The sequence below is a fragment of the Leuciscus leuciscus genome (assembly GCF_965113295.1).
Source record: "Leuciscus leuciscus genome assembly, chromosome: 21".
NCBI classification, from domain to species: Eukaryota; Metazoa; Chordata; class Actinopteri; order Cypriniformes; family Leuciscidae; genus Leuciscus; species Leuciscus leuciscus.
The window spans coordinates 28,883,605-28,903,955 of NC_138745.1; the positions used below are offsets into that span (position 1 = coordinate 28,883,605).

General features: G+C 35.9%; 1 protein-coding gene and 1 long non-coding RNA gene across 7 annotated transcripts in view; one reads left to right on the forward strand and one right to left on the reverse strand.

The window, feature by feature from the left end:
- Window positions 1–13,347, forward strand: part of qki2 (QKI, KH domain containing, RNA binding 2) — a 36,867-nt gene extending 23,520 nt beyond the window's left edge. Inside the window, exons 5-8 of one of the 6 annotated variants that reach the window (XR_014201029.1) lie at window positions 3,500–3,587; window positions 4,762–5,049; window positions 5,980–6,765; window positions 11,370–13,347. Coding sequence is in view for 4 of the 6 variants with exons in the window: in XM_082151656.1 (XP_082007782.1) it covers window positions 3,500–3,587; window positions 4,762–5,049; window positions 6,691–6,765; window positions 11,370–11,386 (468 nt within the window). In the remaining 2 variants the exon portion in view is untranslated. Of the gene's footprint in view, window positions 1–3,499; window positions 3,588–4,761; window positions 5,050–5,979; window positions 8,007–11,369 lie in introns of those variants that run through there. The other 5 variants (XR_014201030.1, XM_082151657.1, XM_082151656.1 and 2 more) reach the window with 5 other exon arrangements.
- LOC309485057 lies at window positions 7,904–11,363 on the reverse strand. Its single transcript, XR_014201033.1, has 2 exons — window positions 8,440–11,363; window positions 7,904–8,390 (listed from the first exon to the last, which is right to left on the reverse strand). It is a non-coding gene; the product is annotated as an uncharacterized lncRNA (long non-coding RNA).
- Window positions 13,348–20,351: the final 7,004 nt, after the last annotated feature.

The following is a 20,351-nucleotide window of genomic DNA, read 5'->3' on the forward strand; positions in this document are numbered from 1 at the left end:
CTTCTTAACTTTAACTGTTTTTCTTAGTTTTTTATCTATCAAGTAGAGACATAATCCAGTCAATGACAGATATTATTCTTGTTCGATACCTGTAAAATCGGTTGCATAGTTTTTTTTTCTCAGTTATTGTTCCATTTCACTCAAAAATATGTAACATTACAGACATAATGTTTGTGTTGGTATTGTTAAAATTTTAATTTATTACAGGAAATGATTTTGAACAGATCATTTAAACAATGATTAAAACAGGCTAATTAAAATATTAATGAATACTGTAATAGTTTTAAAATAATAATAAAATAATACTGTTGCAAATGTTGTTTTGTGAACTTTAAAGTGAAATACAGAAAAAGCATTTCTTGAGTCTGTGGTATTTCTTGTGAAAAGCAGCTATTTAATGTAGAAAGCACAATAGAATCAGAGAATGGAATTCAGGAATATTGTGTAATTGTGGATTGTAATCGCTCCTCTGCTGTCAAAGAGAGAGGGTTTCTGGACTCCCTGTGGTGCTACTATGGAAACCCTCTTGGGATGCACTGATCCTTGATTGACAGTTGTGCCCTTTCTCTGCAATGGAATCCTGAATGGGGAATAAGCTCTTTATAAAGTTTAGCACTGTTTACTCCAGGAAGCTCTCGTCTTAAAGGTAAACCCACTGCGTTTGTGTTTGTCTTCATCAAACCATCCAGGGGAAGTGTTCAGGTTATTTATTTTTTATTTAATTTTTTTTGCCACTGCCTACTCATTTAAAGCTGTGAGACATTTGTAGAAGTTGCTTTTTTGTAATAAAGTAGTGTTCAAAGATAATGTTTTGATATTTATTTTGAATTCAATTTGATCTGTTTTAGGCAAGTCAGTGTCATGCACTTCTTCTTCACCATTTTCATATTTCAAAAATGTTATTGTGGCGTTTATTTTCCAGCTCAAGGCCCAAAACATATGGAAGACATATTTTCCCCTCAGAGACTGGAATCTCTAGTCTTTCTGTCTCACTTGGGAGAAAAAAATAGTCTCTGCAATTATATATCAAGATATAAAAGTATCCCCATAGCAACAAATCACTGTCTAAGCAAATTCATCCCATTCGTTTCTTTCCTGAATTAAATGGTGACTAAACTAAAGATTTGGCATCCAGTATATTTTTTCAATGTATTTTTTTTTATAACCTAAATATATGGATCAGTGTCCAGATGTTTCATTAACAGTTCATGCTAGTATTGTGTATTTACCATGGTAGTTTCCGTAGTCTTAACCCGAAATACCACTTTATTTTTCTATATTTTTGATGACTGTGGTACAGTAGCTCATGCCAACTATATTGTATAATGAAAAACTATAGTATGAATGGGGGATATAAATTGTTTATCTTGTGTTAGTTATATTCTTACAATTTATGTGTATGTTAAGTTAAGTGGGACGGTAGGCCTACTTGTGTGTGTTTCAACCATTTTTGAGAAATAAATTAGCTTTTTTTCAAATCCCTAAAATTTTGGTTGTGGCTTCATGACCATGGGAAGATGTAGGTCCCATGACCAAATCAGTTGAGAACCACAGATCTATAGTACATGGAGTTTTTAAATGTCTTTTCATAACGGGTTTGAGCTTGACTTGTGCTCTTCCACCATTTTCTACTAAAAGCTAATGGAAGAGAAGTTCATTTCACGAGAATAATTCAGATTTTTCAGCAATTTTTGTTGAATTCAGCATTTCCTTCATCAAAAGATTATAATTGTTATATATGTATTTTCACTAACACAGTCTAAATAGTGGTTGATATTCACTAGCTTCAGTCAATTGGCTGGGAGATCTCACCAAAGCAAGCAGAGAGAAGGGTGGTACACACACACACACACACACACATTCTCACACTGATCCCACTTTGAAAAGCTCCGCTTTTCTTTCGCTTCTCTGCTTGCTGACATAGTTCATATTATTCTGTGGACTGTCTGCCATGCCCCTCCCTGACCTGCTCTGAACTCAGACTTTACTGTCTGAGAGCTTGATGAAAAGTCTGTTGCTGATCTTTTCACTTATTTAGGCTTGAATTTTGATACAGTTGCTGTCAATAGATCAGTGCATTTATGGCTGTTTTACATGTCATGTACAGATAAATGATTAGGTGGAAAACAAGTGTTGTAGACAATAGAATATTGTAGACAATAGAATATTGTCCACAATATTTGAAGGCCTCATAACTTTTCCAGGCGTTCATGATATTACTTGATTAATGTAAAAAAAAATTGAGAGTTTAGCATAACTAGAAGAATATAAAAAAAATACATATTTAAAATGAATGTACATTTATATTTTAAAAATTGATAAATATTTATATATAATAATAACATATACTAATAATTGATTGTGTGTGTATTTATATCAGTGATATATATACATACACATGTATTATGTGATTTTATTCATTTACATGACTTTTCCAGGTCTAGACATTTTTTAATTAGGCTACCTCATATTTCCAAGTTTCCAAGACTGTGGGAATCCTGGTTCTTAAAGGGATACTCCACTTTTTTTGGAAATAGGCTCATTTTACAACTCCCCCAGAGTTAAACAGTTGAGTCTTACCGTTTTCGAATCCATTCAGCCGAACTCCGGGTCTGGCGGAACCACTTTTAGCATAGCTTAGCATAGATCATTGAATCGGACAGGACCATTAGCATCTCTCTCAAAAAAATGACCAAAGAGTTTCGATATTTTTCCTATTTAAAACTTGACTCTTCTGTAGTTACATCGTGTACTAAGACCGACGGAAAATGAAAAGTTGAGATTTTCTAGGCTGATATGGCTAGGAACTATACTCTCATTCCTGCGTAATAATCAAGAAACTTTGAACAAGAAGCTATGCTAAAAGTGGTACCGCCAGACCTGGAGATCGGCTGAATGGATTCGAAAACGGTAAAATGAGCCTATTTCCAAAAAAAGTGGAGTATCCCTTTAAAAAACAACAACAACAACAACAACCTTGTTAACCTAAAATAAGAAATACCTTGATTTTGTAGTTCGTAATTATTTAAATACTTTTGTCTTATTTTAATAATTGTAAGTCATCTTGTGGCATCTTTGGAGGTTTGCTGAGGCCCCCTGACTGAGAACCAGTGGTTCATATGAAGCACTTCATCATTAATAGACAAGAAAGTGTCCACTTCAGGGGAAGTGAACTATGCAGAGGGGGAAACAGCTTGTAGGATAAGCCACGGAAAACGGGAATGCAGAGAGGCGTTGGTCGCAGTATTCGCTGCTGAGAGTAATGTTATCTGTTTTTTTAACCTCTTGCTCTTTGGGGCTGGCTTGTTTTAACAGTGGCAGAGTAAATCATCTGCTAGCTGTTAGCAAGTGTGAAACATTAGCTTACCCACGCCACTGCACTGCCTACTTCTCAAACATTCTAGTAAACAAAAAGTGTTGTCGTGTAGAATCCAGCTTTTTTAAGTAAGCTAAACAATGTAAAATTATTCTAAACAACTTTTTTCTTGTGTATGGGCAGGCTGAAGGTGAAGACAGCTTGAAAAAAATGCAGCTGATGGAGCTGGCCATACTCAACGGCACATACAGAGACGCCAATATCAAGTCACGTAAGAATGACATCATCAACATCGACCTGTTTATCTGTCCAGATTCTCCTCCCCTCTAATATTCATCCCTCTATATCTTTTTTGCAATACAACTCGCCTCTATTGGGCTCTTTAGCTTTGTTTACAGTGCTTGCAAGATATTGGAGCACCATATTGATATTCCTCAAACATTCTGATTAGGGTTTTGCTATAAACCAATCTTTTCTTGCAATTAATTAAACCCGAGCCACTTAGCGTACATCTTACACTGAGTCTTTTTGTACATCATTTCAGTTTTTAGATATGCTGTCTATTTTGGGGTTTTGTGAACTTGATTAAAAAGAAAGTTTGAATATTGACTTACAATAATGATGACCTAAACCAGGGATGGGTAACTTTGGTCCTGGAGGACCACTGTCCTGCTCCAACCCTAATCAAACACACCTGAACAAGCTAATCAATAGCTGTGTCCCAATTCAAAGGCTGCATCCTTCGAAGTCAGCGAAGGTCGGAACGAGCACTGTTAAATGGGACGGTCGAGCCTACGGAAGATTGTTCTTGTCTCCAAGCAACTGACAGCTGCTGTTGTTGATGAGTGGCAGTAACATTTGTACTGGACTTTTTTGAAAGTTATGTTAAGCTGTCTGAAAACAAACCAGGGTTCACAAACTATGTAAATATGTTCACCATGGTCTCAAATATCTAATGATACAAACGTTGAATCATTAGATATTTGAGTAAGCTGAAACCCAATACTTATGTTTAGAAGTGCAACTTGTCAATTTCTGTCAAAAATATTTCGGCAAAATCCTGGTGGTAGGCAAGGCTTTTATCCTTCATTGCACGGGAAACAAAGGACGCATTTGAAGGAGCCTTTGAATTGGGACCGCCTTTGTCGCGCCACCGTGACACAATCGGCCTCCGAAGGATGTAGCCTCTGAATAGGGACGCAGGTTATGTCTTGGAGAATGCTAGAAAGCAGGCAGGCGAGTTTTTATCATGGTTGGAGCTAAATTCTGCAGTACAGCCAAAGTTGCCTGTCTCAAATTTTTTGTTGCCATGTGGATGAATTAATACGCAAACCGGCAGCTGGTTTGCTTTTTGAAATGTAAAACAAGGTAGATTGATTAGCACCTGAGTTTCTTTTCTCCTCACATCTTTGTGTGTTTGCTCTTGTGCATCTTGTTCTGTTTAGCAGCTTTAGCCTTCTCCCTGGCCGCCACAGCACAAGCTCCCCGCATTCTCACCGGTCCCTCCCCGGGGATGCCCACTGGGGCACTGCGTAACCCTGCACCCAACGCACCCACCCTCATGCCCCTCATCCGACAGATCCAGACCTCTGCCCTCATGCCCACGGGCACACCGCACCACCTCTTACCCCAGACCCCCGAGTCAGGCATCATCTATGCACCCTACGATTACCCCTACACCCTAGCCCCTGCCTCCATTCTTGAATATCCTATTGACTCCAGTGGTGTTTTAGGTAAGAGATTTGATCATTTGTTTGTCTTTAAAGGTATTTTGTACAGATTATGTGATTACCATGATTTGGAGTTATGACTGGCATGATATACCCAAAATGCATGGTTTTTGTCAACAGTTAGAGATTTTGCTATACTGTTCATCTGTCTGTAGCAGTTTATATTCATAATAATATTAATAATAATAAGGTAACAATTTATATAATACTTTGAAACATTTTAAGGAACTCTTAATACTAATGTAATTAATGTCCAATAAAGGCTGGATTAAAGCACTTAATTAAGGACATTTTCCGATTTTCCATAACGTAATCTAAAGTGTGAAATATTCATGGTTTATAAGTTGTTAACAAAGCATTATCTAACTCTTTACATATGAGCTAATTAAACAATAACACTTTTTTAATTAATCCCTATTTGTATTTAGTCTATTAATGTATTACCTGCAGTTTATAAACTATTAACTATAAACTAGTAGTTTGCAAATTATATTATTGCTTTGTTACTCTATACTTATTATAAAGAGTTACCAATAATAATACATTTTATGTTAATATCTTGTTTTATTTTATTAAACAATAAAATACATAATTTTTTTATATTTAAAGGTATAGTGGAGGATCTTTCCGAATTTTAGATAAGACCCGCCCTCTCCACTTTTTGAATAAGTTTGATTGATTCACCAGAATGATTGACAATTAGGAGGACCAATAGTATAGGTGATCCACCCAGAAGTAAAAAATCCTCCGCTATACCTTTAAGTATTTTTATATTTGTTTTATTATATACATTTGATTATATTTTAAAAAGATACATTTAATTTTATTTCATATTATATTCTGTATGTCCAACCCTGTTTGGAGTACACAGTTTGTCCTCATTTGCTCGGAGATCCAGTAGACTAACTCCAGCGTTCTGTCTTGTCCTTGTAGGTATGGCTTTCCCGACAAAAGGCTAGTAATGCTCAGGGGTTTTACACAGTCTTCAGCCCATGCGAGTGTTAAAAATGCTTTGCTTTACAGCTGCCTTGGAACAAAAGAGCAAACGAAGAAACTGATTTTTATAAGAAACAAAAGACTAAAGATCATTACTACTCATGTTTACACTGGTCTTAACTGTTTTATTGACTTATTCATAGATTAAAAAATTGATATCTTCAGATAAATACTGATAATTAAGCCTTATTACATTCCTCTGTTGGAAAATAATCTATATTTGTTTAGCTTGTAATATTTGTATCACTTAATTTCTCCTGCAACTGTATCTTAGATATTTAGAGAGTGATCAGTATTATTGCTAATATAACGTGCTTGTGAAAAACATTCTCCATGAAAGCCTGTAGTGAATTCATTTTATCTGAAGCATCTTGTGAATTGAGAGGAATACAAGGGCTCTATAGTTTTAAATTAGTCAGAGCATTAAGCAGAATTTGTGTTGTTATGGAAATACTTCAGATTTTCTGGGAAATTGAGAAGGGGAACAACATGATGTGATTTCACAATGGAGAAAGGGTCACTTGTGGCTTGTAATTTGGACTTCCAAGCCTTGTTTGTGAAACAATTTTGAGTGAAATGTTGTTTTAATGTATTTTGATGAATAATCTGTTAATTCTTGTTTTGTTGGCAATGTTGCGCTCTGAGCAGGTGCAGTGACTACTAAAGTACGAAGGCAGGATATGCGCGTCCATCCTTACCAAAGGGTAGTGACCGCAGAACGAGGTTAGTTTAGCTCCAGTGTTCAAACTGTGCTCTGTGTGTGTGTGTGTGTGTACTTTGTCGTCTTCAGTATGCTGATTACACTGTCTTTTTCATTGCATCTCACTCAATACAAAGAGATGAACTGTTTTTAGCAACTTCTAACCTGCCAAACAAAAGCATCATTTGAGATTTCAGTGTTGCTGTTATCGGGTAAAGTACATGCCAGTCATACTGTGCAGGGTTTGTTTACTCACTAAACCTGCCAACCTAGAAATGCATTGAAACTGAAGGTGTTATCATCTTACTCGTATTATATGTTGAGCATGTTCTTGGGGTCACTGAAGCAAAGGTTAAAAAAAATAGAATACTGGAGCAAAAAAACTGATTTACAATAGGTCAAAACATCCTTATGGCGTATGAAAACATTCCAAACTCAGAGATTTCAGCTCTGTTCCAAAATCTAGTGAGCTACCTTCAAAAAGAGCATCATAACCACCATGGAACACTGTTAATGTACAATTTGGAACACTCTACTTAGGGAACACGTAACATAAATTACATTCCGCACAGGAGACTCGACTTGCAATTGATTTCAGTAGTTTCAAAGTTTGCAGTTAGCATGTTGCTAAGCTAACAGTGTGATACTTTAAGGATATATAGATACATAGAACATTGGGGGGTTGATGTGTGAACCGTTTTAGCGGGGTCTCAGAGAATGCTCCCTTATGACATTTATTTGTTTAATTTTGCAAAATGGTCTTTTGTGGTACCTATAGTCCACACATGCAAAGTTGGTTGATAACATAACTGCAATAAAGAAATAGCCTATAGTTAACAATTACTTGTTTACATAGGATATATTATGTATTTTATATTATTTAAGCATCTGGAACCTTATCAGTTTGACAGAATTTTCTTCTTCAAAATGCCATGGGAAGTCAAACTCACTTTACATTTTTCTTATATTGAAATGATTTATTTCCTATTCCTTAACAGTTCATCAGACTCATAATGATTACAGCTATGTCATCTCTTGGAATATCTGAAGGCCAGGTTTTTCCTGTCCGTCATCATTAGAACAGAACACATTTTACACATGGGGAAAAACTGCTTGTTTGGTCAGTAATTCAAGAACGTCCATACTGTACTTGCCCTAATGAAAATGTATCATATAGTTCTTGTAATTGTTTAACTATAGCATTTGTTACGATAAGGCTAGAATTACATGTGAGACCATTGATGGCTCCTCAATGTTGACTTTTTTCTATTTTTATTAATCTACAAATAGCCAAAAAAAACAAAAAAAAACTGTGATAAATTCTAGTATGGGTGGTCATGAGTAGTTTAAAAACTTGATTATGTTTTCTCCTGTTTTCATCAGTCTTTTTAGTTTATGTAGCTGTTTTAGATCATGTTTGACTTTCTCCATAGCGTTTCAAAGTTGTTAATTCTCAAAATAATACAAATGGATCGCACATTTTATCATCGGCGTCGCGATAGGAACAGCTCGCGTTACGTAACGCGTGCACAGTATTAGGTGATTTGCGCGCCACAAACGTAGAATTAAATAAACTGGGGTTCAATTTTGTGCTGATAATTTGTCCATTCAGTTCAGACGGGAACTTAGCGCGTATAAAAGCTTCAAACTAACAAACTACGCTCCTGCATAGAACACAAATACTTGATAGAGTATACTGAACTTTTTTTTTTTTATATATTTTTTTATCAATACTTGTCAGTAATAAAATGAATGCAACGTCACAATGCATTCTCGGATTGCCTTTTCCGTGAAGGATATATACCATTCCGCCTTAGGCTAAAATGAGGTAAAACGAGGCAATCTTTGTCCTCACATTGCGAATGGCCTTAAAGTCAAAATGTAATCAGTGAACATATTACTATAGCTCATAACAACTGCCTCTGTAGGCAGCTCACCAGGTTTTGGAACAGACTATTGGTATGATCTGATAACTTCAGCACTTACATGCATTGTATATTGAGACAAACATGACCTGAAGTTTAGTTGTGGACGTATGTAGATGAAAAACTAGTGTGATAGTGTTAGAACCACTTTGGGTTCACAGAACCTACATGGAGCAAAACTGACTGTCCACTGCACTCCTTACACTGATGACGTTGTGATGGCCTTCAGGCTCATAGTCAATGAAGGGTAATGGAGCTCACCTGTTTGTTTGCTTCGGTTTATTCTTCATTTGTCATTCCTTTAATATTCTTTCATAGTTTTAGTGTATTTGAAGCTCATTGTATGCCGCTTGAATACAGTACATTAGTGTCCCATTTAAATCTACTTTCCAATCCTGATCCTTTGAAACAGTTTTTGGCAGCTTACAAAGAGTTTTTCTGAATAATGGAACAACTTTTAAACAAGATTTAGGTTTTGGAGGAAGATCTAAGATTTTTTTTTAAAGTCTCACATAATGAAACATAATATTATTTATCATAGTTCAACCTGGCCAGACAAGCATAAATAATGTTTAGAAGATTTTACCCAATTTATCCAGATGTATACTTAATCATATTAATTGAGAAACTTCAAACTACTGAATATTATTTCAGGCTTGTTATAAGCTGTATCTTATTACAGTATTTCTTCTGTAAAGATACTTTGATTTCTGCAAAATCTGTTTGTTTTTTCCCTCATATTACAATTTTCTAATGCATTCTTGAGAATCTTTCCTCAACTTACATATTTTATTTATACCTTTTACTGCAGTTTTTATGTATAGATCAGTTGATCACTGTATTTTAAGTTAAAAGTAATCATTTCTGGCCCGGGTCACTGAGCATATTCATGATAAAAAATTCTTTCAAATGCCTTAAATGGAATAAACTGGATCTAAGGGAATTACAGCACCAGCTTTTAAAGATTGCTGTAATTGAAACTGAATTAAACAACTCATATTACAAACATGTGAATGTGCCAAAACTGTACATATAACTATGACTCCTGAAAAAAAAAAAAAACTTTAAATGTGAGAATCTACTGATCAATATAAGTGAATTTCACTCCCATAAGACTTTAACATGTCATAATTTAATAGACCAATACAACTGACCAGTTTAATGCATAACAATTGTGAAATTGCACAAAAAGTCAAATCTACCTTGTCTGGCTTACTGTCCACAGCCACAGAAAGATCTCTGATCATTTGTAAAAGATTTTGAATGAAATGCATTGGATGAAATATTCCTAGCACCTGGCTTGGACAGTGTCACATGAGATAGACTAGACGGTTATGAAGGTTAGGACTTGTTTGAGAGTGTAAGTCATCATATGCACTACTCGTTTTTTAAAATAGTTGCTCGGTGCATTATAAAGGTGCTTATGATCCCTTAAACTCTCCATTCAAGAAATTCCTCATCATAAAAATATGGCACAAGTATTTTGCACTGAAGATTTTAAATCACCAGCTCCTAGTCTGCGCTACTCAGACAGAGCAAAGTGAAACAAGAAACGCAAAAAACCTCATGAGATGTTAGGTTGTTTATCAAAGCAGGACGGTTACACACTGACACTGTGCCTGCCTGTTAGCACAAGAACAACAGATGAACTGGCGAAATATTCCATTTTTGGTTTGTTTGTTTCTTTGTTGTTTTGCAGTAAGCTTCTTTTTGAATTTTGTCAAATGTATGGAAAACCAGTTATCGTGTGTGATCTTTTAAAGATGAGTTTATGAAAGCAATATGTTTAACTATAAAGCAAGAACATTTATGAAATTCTATTGTATTTGTAAATGAATAGGGAATTTATAAACATGTAAGCTTGGAGAACAATGCCATGTTATTTTTCCATAAGGGGTACATTTTGTTTTTAGGATGTCGTACCTGTGACGGTCTTGAAACACTGTCTTATAAGGTTTTAGGCTAAGAGTTTATCAGCTTGCGAAACAAGTAGACTGTGTTCATTGTGTTTTGTAGTGTTGTTTTAGCCCTAAATTTCAGCCAATGTGCTTTAGTATCAATTCTGTTTGATTAGCATTCTGTATTATTATTTTTTTTTTGTAAATAGTCCAATTTTAAAGGCAATAAAATTTGAGTTAAAAAAACCACCAAACTTTTTGTGCTGTCTAGAAATCTTTTGATTAGCCTGTCACTCTCTGATTTTACTTCTCTCGTCACATCTCTGTAACTACTCATGAATCCATATCATTATCACTAGCAGCTTTGTGGCTTTTGAATTGAAGCAGCACTCTAATGCTTAATAGCAGTCAGAGGATCCTTGCATCTCTTAATCCAGGATTGAGGTCGGTTTTTCCAAACACCCAGACTCTGTTGACTGCTACTAACTATTAAGTGCTGTTAGTTTAATTCGTAATGACTCTGTAATTGATTTGCCTTTTTGCTTCTTTAACCATTTTCACCTGGGAGGTGGGTTCTGGAGTTAAATCATGAGGCTTTCATGATTTTGCCGTGTTAATGTAGACTTTGAGCAGTTTTCTCTTACAGTAGCTGTAATTAGTAATGTCATATTGTCATCCAACCGTCACTAGCTGAAACTAATCTCCTTCTCTATCTTTTTTCTTTTGTGTTCTTTTTATGTCCTTTTATTTATTTATTTTCGTTTCCCCTCTGTCTGTCCATTTTTTTTTTCTCTAACAACCCAGCCGCCACCGGCAACTAACCAATGACCCTCTGAACTCTTCACCCAATGATGACCTGACCATTGCCTGCCTGCTGACCAGTTCTCTGGCTCTCGTCCTTCGCTTCTATGTTTTGGCAGCCTGCTGGTGAGCCCAGAAGCAGCTTTAATTCGCTTAACACAGCCGAGAAGCCGTGATGGCCCCACGCCACCACCCGCAGAACCGAATCACTCCCCTTCTCAAACTGAGGACCTCCTTGGTCAGGTGACCTGGGCTTCCCAGCCTGCACTGAAGTGTCATAAAGCAATAACACTGTCTGGGCGACATCTAAAATCCTAATGTTAGCCTTTCACATGCACACACTAAATAAACACATCTTTATTTGTTTCTAAAAATGAGCATAATGTTTAACACTCTAAGTTTGTGCACTGCAGTTCTCATACCATCCTGAATTAGTTAAAAGAAAACCCCTGCAGTTTACTTTAAAACTGACTTAGAGGTCCAAATGTCCATAAGGGATGTAAAAGCCATGCTTGCCTACCAGCGTTTTCTTCAGAGAGCTGTCGAAAAGCATTCAGTGACATGAGGAAGTGTACAAACACAACATCAATTAATATCTTTTTGATACGAGGGTGCTGCACAGGAAATGATTATATATTTTTCACAGGTGATCCTTTTTTGTATTAAAAAAACAAACAGTATTGTCTAAATGTGATGAACAAACAATGCTTATTTCCTTATGACAAATATTTAGAGACCAAAACGGTGTCTTTTTTAAATAAAAACAAACAAACAAGTGCCTTATTTTACACTATCATCAATTACGAACAAGTATGAATGTCCATCAGTGTGTTACATGCCAACATATCAGGTATTTCTGTTCAATTCCTCTTTATCGTGATCATGAAATCAAGAGGTGTACAGAACAATGTTGCAGGCGTTACGCTCAAAAACGAGTGTTTTTATGTGCGTTTAATATTTTTCTTTACAAGTAATGATTAATCGAGTTTTACCCTGTCCACTACATTAGGTACTTCTTGAGCTCTTTACGCTCGCAATTTGATTGTTTGTGAAAATATATGTGTATGTTTATAGAGCCATCACTACATCTGTTATACAGCAATGAAGCACATCAATATGAAACTTCTAAACTATTACTTCGATTCTGTATTTTTCTCTCAGCTTATATCTCAAGGAGCATTTTTTTTTTCAATTCAGCAGGTTGAAATTGATAAAGGTTTGGGGTTGATTAGTACAGAACTCATTTTTATTCCTTTTTTTATAGAATTGAAGTGTACTAGAAGTTGTGTGCAGACATGTCACATTTCCTTCCTATGCAAATGATTTTCAGTTTTTATTAAAATTACCGAATAAATGTCCTTCAGTTGGTCTTCCAGTACCATTTCAGAAACTAAAAGCCTATTAACAAATTATGATTACATTTTGTTATTTGGTTATCATAACTGGATTTTGAGAAGATACATCTCTTTTTTTCTTTTCTTTTTTTTTTTATATTGGTTGTATTTATGCAGAGCAAATGCAATACTTTTTAGACGTTTGCGTTTGTGATCAAGTTGCATGTCATTTTTTTTTATTACTATTAATCGGGATATTGCTAAAGGAAAAATCCTGCAAATATATTTAACGGATGGAATTTGTTTTTACGACCAGGAACTGGAGTTGTTTGTTAATGTGTGTTTTTTGGTTTAGTGTTTGCCTTCCATGCAGTATTATTATAGACCGTGTCGACATGTGTGAGCATGTTTACTGATGATTGTGTGAGTGAGTGTTTGTGTATTGTATATGCCAATGAACTGCAACTCGCCATTCAAGCATATTATTATTGTCTTTTTTTTTTCTTTTCTTTTTTTGCAAACCCAAGCAGCTCCCTGCATTGGAAAATATACAGTCCTATTTATAACCATTGTAACATTTTATAATGTATTTTTCTATCATATTTTGTATGTGAGAAATAACATTAAATCACATTTCCAGATATGAACAGTATGCCTTATTACAAAAATGATATGAGAGACGTATTTTTTCCATGATGATATAATTCCATAGGTGGTGGAAAATGGAAACCCCCCATTCAATGAACAATATTATTTGGTTCCAGCCTCACTCTGAGCAAGTTTTAAAGTGGTTATTATTTGCTGGGGCGTTTGGTTTGTCATTGTTGCTTTGCCTCTGTGCCTTCTTATGTAAATTGTAAGCTATTAACCATTTCTAGTTATATAATTTGATTAATCTTTTCTTGCCGATTGTACTAACATTTGATGATTTCTTTACATTAACTCTGTCAATAATTTCTTTTGTCTGCTTTGAATCTTTATAAAAGGATTTGTGTGAAATTAAGCAAAAGAGTGTGTTACTGACTGAAATATGCTGGACTAAACTCTGTAATGAGAAGCAACAGCGGAATATTAAAATCATAGTTTTAAAAAAGAAACTAACTTGGTCGCTCTTTCTCTTGTGCTTTTTACATGTGCCAGAACACTTTGCCTACTAATCTGATTCAGGTCTGCTGTAGATAATGGAGAAGATCTGGGTCCAAACTTCTCTTTACTGTTTAATTGATCATCCTGAACAAAGCTGCATTTAACAGGAAAGTGACAGGATGATTATGGGGCAGAAAAAAAAGGAAGAAGTAAAATCTATATAAATGATACGGTTGCTTGAGTTGGAAGAACACCCACCTCTTTTTCACACAGTTTCATTATTCTTTCTTTCTCAACACTCCATTATGTGTGCTTGTTTTTGTATTGTAGCCATCTGTTGAGCTGTTTTGGAAAGTCATAAGAGTCACCAAGAAAAGAGTATCCACAGATAGATTACACCGGTAATTGTCTTTCAAAGGAGTCCATTGAAACCATACAATGCAAGCAAAACTTTCCAGATTCTCTGAAATGTGTAAAAAACAAACAAAATAAGCTAACATCATCTTTTGTAAAATAACTGGAGGTCAGTCCAATAACACCCACTAACTGGAATATTTTTTCAGCTATGCTCATCACAGCACTGTCTAACTATAGTAACAAACATCAGGCTTATAAAATGTAAGTTTCAAATCACTTCCTCATTTGAAAAGTGAATATCCTCCTCAGAGAATAACACTTTCTATTCGTCAATGGTTCAGTGTTGAGAGGAATTTGAGTCGAGAAGAAAATCTGAATAACCTTCTAAAAACTGTTTTTCAATTTTCCAAATGTTCACACATTGTTTTAATGAGCTGCTGTTGTGTGTAATGGTCTGTGTTTAGCTGATAAGGCTAATCAGACACTTTTAGTTCCCACAAGACCTCATCACTGTCCTAGTTACTAGCTTTTGTTCCCTTTTCAGTTTAAATAGCTGTAAATAATAGCTATAATAGCAAAGTCGCCAACAATTAAACAAACCTAGTCATATCCAAAAGAATAGCAACAGAGCTTAATCTGTGACTGTCACGGTCTGTGACAACAAAGATTGTTTTAAAAGAATAGGCTACTGAAAAATTAACAATATAATAGTATTTATTTGTGCTCATTTTATTCTGAACTCAAATGCTCTTATTTTTCCTTGGAAAATTATTTTTAAATTATGCTAATTTTCTAACGACCACAGTTCATCGAGCTATTAGCCTCTGGCCAATAACAACACTCAAAAAGGTTCACAAATGGTGGACTGTATAGGCTATTAAATGTTTTCTAAAGCTTTTTATGAGAGAAACTGACCAAAAGACAAAGCTTTCTGTTGTTCAAATCGGAGATTTGGGGTGACCAACTTAAACACATTGGCGATATCGGAGAGAGGAACTCTTTGGCGCTCGCGCGAAATTCCTGATCGCTTGGATTGGAATTTCTAGATTTCGCCTGCGAAAAATCTACGAACAACGGTAATGACCGCACCTTTAGAAGCCAGGAGAACAAAAAAGTTAAATAAATGTTGGTCTGTTCGCTAGCCTACCTTTTAAGTGTTTTGGTGGCTTACAATTGTGGCCAGTGAGATGTTGTATGAAAATGTTTTTGCTTTTGTTGAAAGCAGCATATTTGGGATGACGCATGAAGGTGAGTAAATAGGCCTAATGAAAGGATTTCATTTTAGTTCTACACTCTAACTTTTATAGCACAAAAAATGGACGTGCACTGAGAGGGAGAAAATGAAATGGATGGAAAAGGAGAGAGTGCAATTAATTCGCTCCCGCAGAAGGCAAAGTGTTCATTAAACAACACACGTTTTGTGTTAAATGGTTCATGCCTTTCTTAAATTACTAGCTGCTATGTTAGGTAATCATTCCCTCTTTCCTTTTTTCCCTCTCATCCTCGCTCCATCTCTAACCTGCAATTAAAACTTCTGAGGTCTGATGCCCCCTCCTACCTCCTTAACTTTACAGCGCTGCTTACCTTATCAAAACACATATAGGCTATCTAAAGTAATGGAGCGTGATGCAGAAGATGAGTGGAATGAATAACAGTTTTGCTGAGGGCCAAAGAGGAAAGATGAACTGGGTGAGTCCCTGTATAGAGCCTATGAGAGACACAGTATCCTCTTGACTCGCACTCTGACTTCCCCCTCAGAGGCTGTGATGACCTTTACAACCTTTATGCCCACAAACAAACTCAGAACTCTCTGTCCCAACTAACCAAACGAAAATAGAACCCTTTACTTCCCTCCTTCCTTCCTTCCTTGTCAATCTACCGATCTTATTGGATGCCGATGGCAGGCCAAACCCACAGTCAGTTTTAAGGAAGAGGCGACAGATTCCTTATAGATAAAATGAATAGGGATGTCGCAATGCAACTCAATATGGCGGCTGTAAAGAAAGGCTTTCCGTAGAAGGTGGTGTGATTTCCATTTTGCTAGCTTCAACCACACACCCTCCCTAAAACGTCCACTCTCCTTCCCAGAAATATCTGTCAGATACTGGACTACGTTGGTTGTTTAAAAAAAATATTATTCCTACCGCAGTTGCACATTATAGACCAAGATTATGCCGTTTTTAGCCTGATTTCTGCTGAAGAAGCTGGTATGGTTGAAAATGTTGTTCGTTTTATTAGCGATTTTTATGTTATTTAAACAAAATTAGGCAACAGGGGGCATTGTCAAGATGTGCACTCTTAAAACTGCAGGTATACGAAGAAGCGTAACATTAAATATACAAATATTTTATGCTGTTTAATGCTGTTTGACAATATAACTATGTTATGAGTATGATTGATGTGGTGTATACCAGCATTTAAAAAAATAAATAAAAATAAAACCTTTGCAACCTTTCAAACACCTGTAGACCAGTGGTTCTCAGCAAACTTCAATGGGGGCTGAAGAATTACTTAACATTATATAAATTCATTATTTATTAATATATTAAAACTTAATTAAAAAAACAAAACCAGTCAATATGTAACAAATACCTATTGTTTTTATTGAAAAAGTTCTTAAAACCTCTGGATTCACAATTAATGAATGTACACATTGACACTCAGTTTTAATAGTTTAGTTGTAATAGATGTAATAATTTATAAGGTCATTAGGTGATCTTTGAATATTGTATTGGACAGATTCATTTAGTCTCACACCACTCAAAAATGAACTTCTAAATGATGTTTCATAAATATCATGTTCTTTTTATTATTATTAATTTTGTCATTGTTTATCAGCTTTCGACTCACACCCCTCCCATTTAGCTTTGAATGATGTCTTGCATCGCTTGAAGAATCAGGATTTCATCAGCTTCCCTCAGTTTTGTTGAACCAAGGGGGGTGTCAGCATATGTGTGGGTCTTCTAGGAAACAAACTGCACTTGATCTTAAACAATGACGACCACAAAGACATGTCCAGCATGAGGATATGGAGAGGGTGGGGAATGTCCTCCCAACGGGCTCAGCCAGAACAAATCTCAAGGAACACTTCCTTCTGCTCTATTAAAGATCCGTTTCCAAAGACACTTCCATCAGTGTTTATGTAAGAGAGGAAGTCATCGCTGTTTACCTAGCTTGTGTAATTGTTTCTATTCATAGCAAAAGATCTGAGAAATATAGGAGGTGTTGATGGTGGGGTGCATATAAAGGACGCAGCAAATTAAACAGGATGACACAACAGATGTTACGCCACAGCGGAGTTGCACAGTAGGGCGCAGCTACACTTCGCTTCCATCCAATGGGTTTTCCAAGAAAAGATGTACGGGAACTGAGTTTACATGTACTTTAGACACACACATTGTGTGTTTGAACTTGTAGGTTGCTTCACTGTCTTCTATTGGTGTCCCCGTTCCTCTTCCTCTCGTTCTGTGGGGTCCCCCCACCCTTCCTGTCTGCTCTCATGGGATGGGGCTTGGGGTCTGGCTCAGTCCTGGCCCCCCACTCTGGCTCCACAAGGCTGGACGTTGTCCAGACTGGTGGGAGAGGACAGCAGAACTTGGCAGGCCACAGTGGAGAACATTCGCAGCCAAGCCAAAGTCCTAAAGCACTGCCAGAGAATAACGGGGAGCTTGAAATGACAAGAGCTATGCCAAGGGACAACTATGGCTCTTGGATTTTAATTCGTATTTGGGATATTCTACGGCTGATGTAAATCTATTGCAAGTGTCAGCTGGGCTTTAACGAAACAAATCCACATTAAGGGGGAACTGTTGAGTTTGGGTGGATTTCAAGTTTCCAGAGACTTTAAAACAGGTGATTCAGTTTAACTCTTGAGTTGTTCGTTCCGAATCCCACCCCGTATATACATACATATATATATATATATATATATAACATAACACATTATACTTAATATGTTTACATATAAAGTTTGAAAAAATTTTTTTTAAATGATGTTTTTGAAAGAATTTTTTTTTTACGTTTTGATTTATTTTATTTTTTTACTTGGTAAAGGTTTTGCCACTTTGTTCACTGTGTGAACACACCAAAATGTCATGGACATGATTCGAAAAGGTTAAATGCTCCTGAAAAAAATAATCACACTTGTATTGTTGGTCAAAATGACCGCATTGGAAATGAATGGGAGACAAATTTCATCTAGTGGAAGAGTTTGGTACTGCGGCTAAACAAAATATTACTGGAAAAGCACATTTTTGGGGATATCAACCTCAAATTTGGAAGATTTATGGCTTGTATTTTTTTCACAGTTTTAAGGGAAAACGTGCTTTGGAAAATATATTTATATATATTTCATATACAATTGAATGGTATTTTTGTGCATTTTTCATAACAATAAATGTAAAATGTTATAACTTTTTTCACCTCAGCAATAATCTGCCAAATTTAAGTCTGTGCTCCAATGCATGAAAGATTTATGAACATTTTAGTTGGAAATTTCATTTTCAGGTCCATGCACAATAAGTAAATAAATGGATTATAACTGCTGCATAAAAATAAGTTAGTACCATAAAATCCCCTAAAAATAAAACATAAAATAAACAATATTATCAAACTAAAATAGCTTATAGTACAGTCATTTCATAAAAAAATAAAATAAAAAAAATGCAGTCATTTTTGACTGACACGTGAGCAATCCCAGAGGGTTAATAAAATTGTGGAAACTGATATTTAAAAGTTTCGGTTAAGTAGTAGAAATGAATACTTTTATTCAGCAATTACATATTACATTTACATTTATAATGTTACAAAAGAGTTCTATTTCACAGAAATGTTGTTCATTAAACTTTCTATTAATCAAAACATTTATCATGGTTTCCACATAAATATTAAGCATCAAAAACGGTTTTCAACATTGATAATAATAAGAACCATTATTAACAATTGAGCACCAATAATAATTGAGCAAATCAGCATACTAGAACGATTTCTGAAGACACTGTGACACTGACACTGTGACACCGATGACTGGAGTAATGGCTAATGGAAATTCAGAACTAACTAAATCTGTTGTATGAATCTCAGACAGCAACAGTATGTGCCATGCTTGTTTACACTTTAGAGACGAGAAAAAAAGTGTGATGCTTTTATGTCTTCATCTGAAAGGTTTCAGAGGACCCCTTTGAACCCCCACCCCCTCTTATCCTCCCCTCTCATCTCCTCAGAACTAGTTTAAGGAACAGAGGCTCTGGTACGCAGCTTTCATATCTCCATGGAAACACACCCCCTTTGGGGTCCTTGTGGAGTTTTTTGTGTGCAGGCTACTCAACATTTGTTACGTTTGAGTTTAGGCACAAAAAGTCTCAATATAAGAGGCCGACAACAAAGTGTGATGATAAAACACAAGCGTGATAAAAAGATAATCTGTGAGATGCATTCATGATGACATCACTGTCATTTCCCAGTGCGGCCAGTTCCTCGGGGTGCCTGTCTCTATTCGAATGCCTCTGGTTCTCTTCAGCACTGTGGGCTGTCTATAGGAGGCCTTCCACTGACTGTGAATGGTCTTTTTGTTGGGGAACAGTGAGCCATTTCTGCTCCCACAGAAAGCCCTGGGTAATTTAGTGTGGATGCCAGGAAGTCTGAGCTCACAGAATGACAACAATGGCAAACGTTATTGCTCCACCTCAAGGGGTGGAAAAGAAAGAGACAGGAAAAAAATTAGCAATGGTGATAGAATTCTGCTTCAGCATCCTCCCACTCTGTGAATTCCTCTTAAATCTCATCAGGCTAGGAGGATCAGAAGACAACCTTTATGGTGCTAAACAACCATTTGTGCTTTCAAGCATGCATTAAGGGACATGCTTTATTGTGGCACATGATTCGGTGTGAGGTAGATCTTTCCCCCCACACAAACTAACAAATCAACTGAAAGGAAGAAGAAAAAAAAAACTATCCAACTGTTGAAGAAAAAAAAAAAGGTAATGTAACTCCGTCAGACGCCTTTTGAAATTTGTCCTTGTCTGCCATCTAGTGGGAAAGCATCATCACTGGTTTCAGAGATTTTTCTCCAAGCATATCAAACACACAGTCTATTTATGTGTCAAATATTTGTAAATGAATAATTTAAAATAAAATAAACTATCAATCTGAACAATTATGGCTGTTACCTATAAAATCAACATCAAATACAAAAGTAGCTGTAATTAAT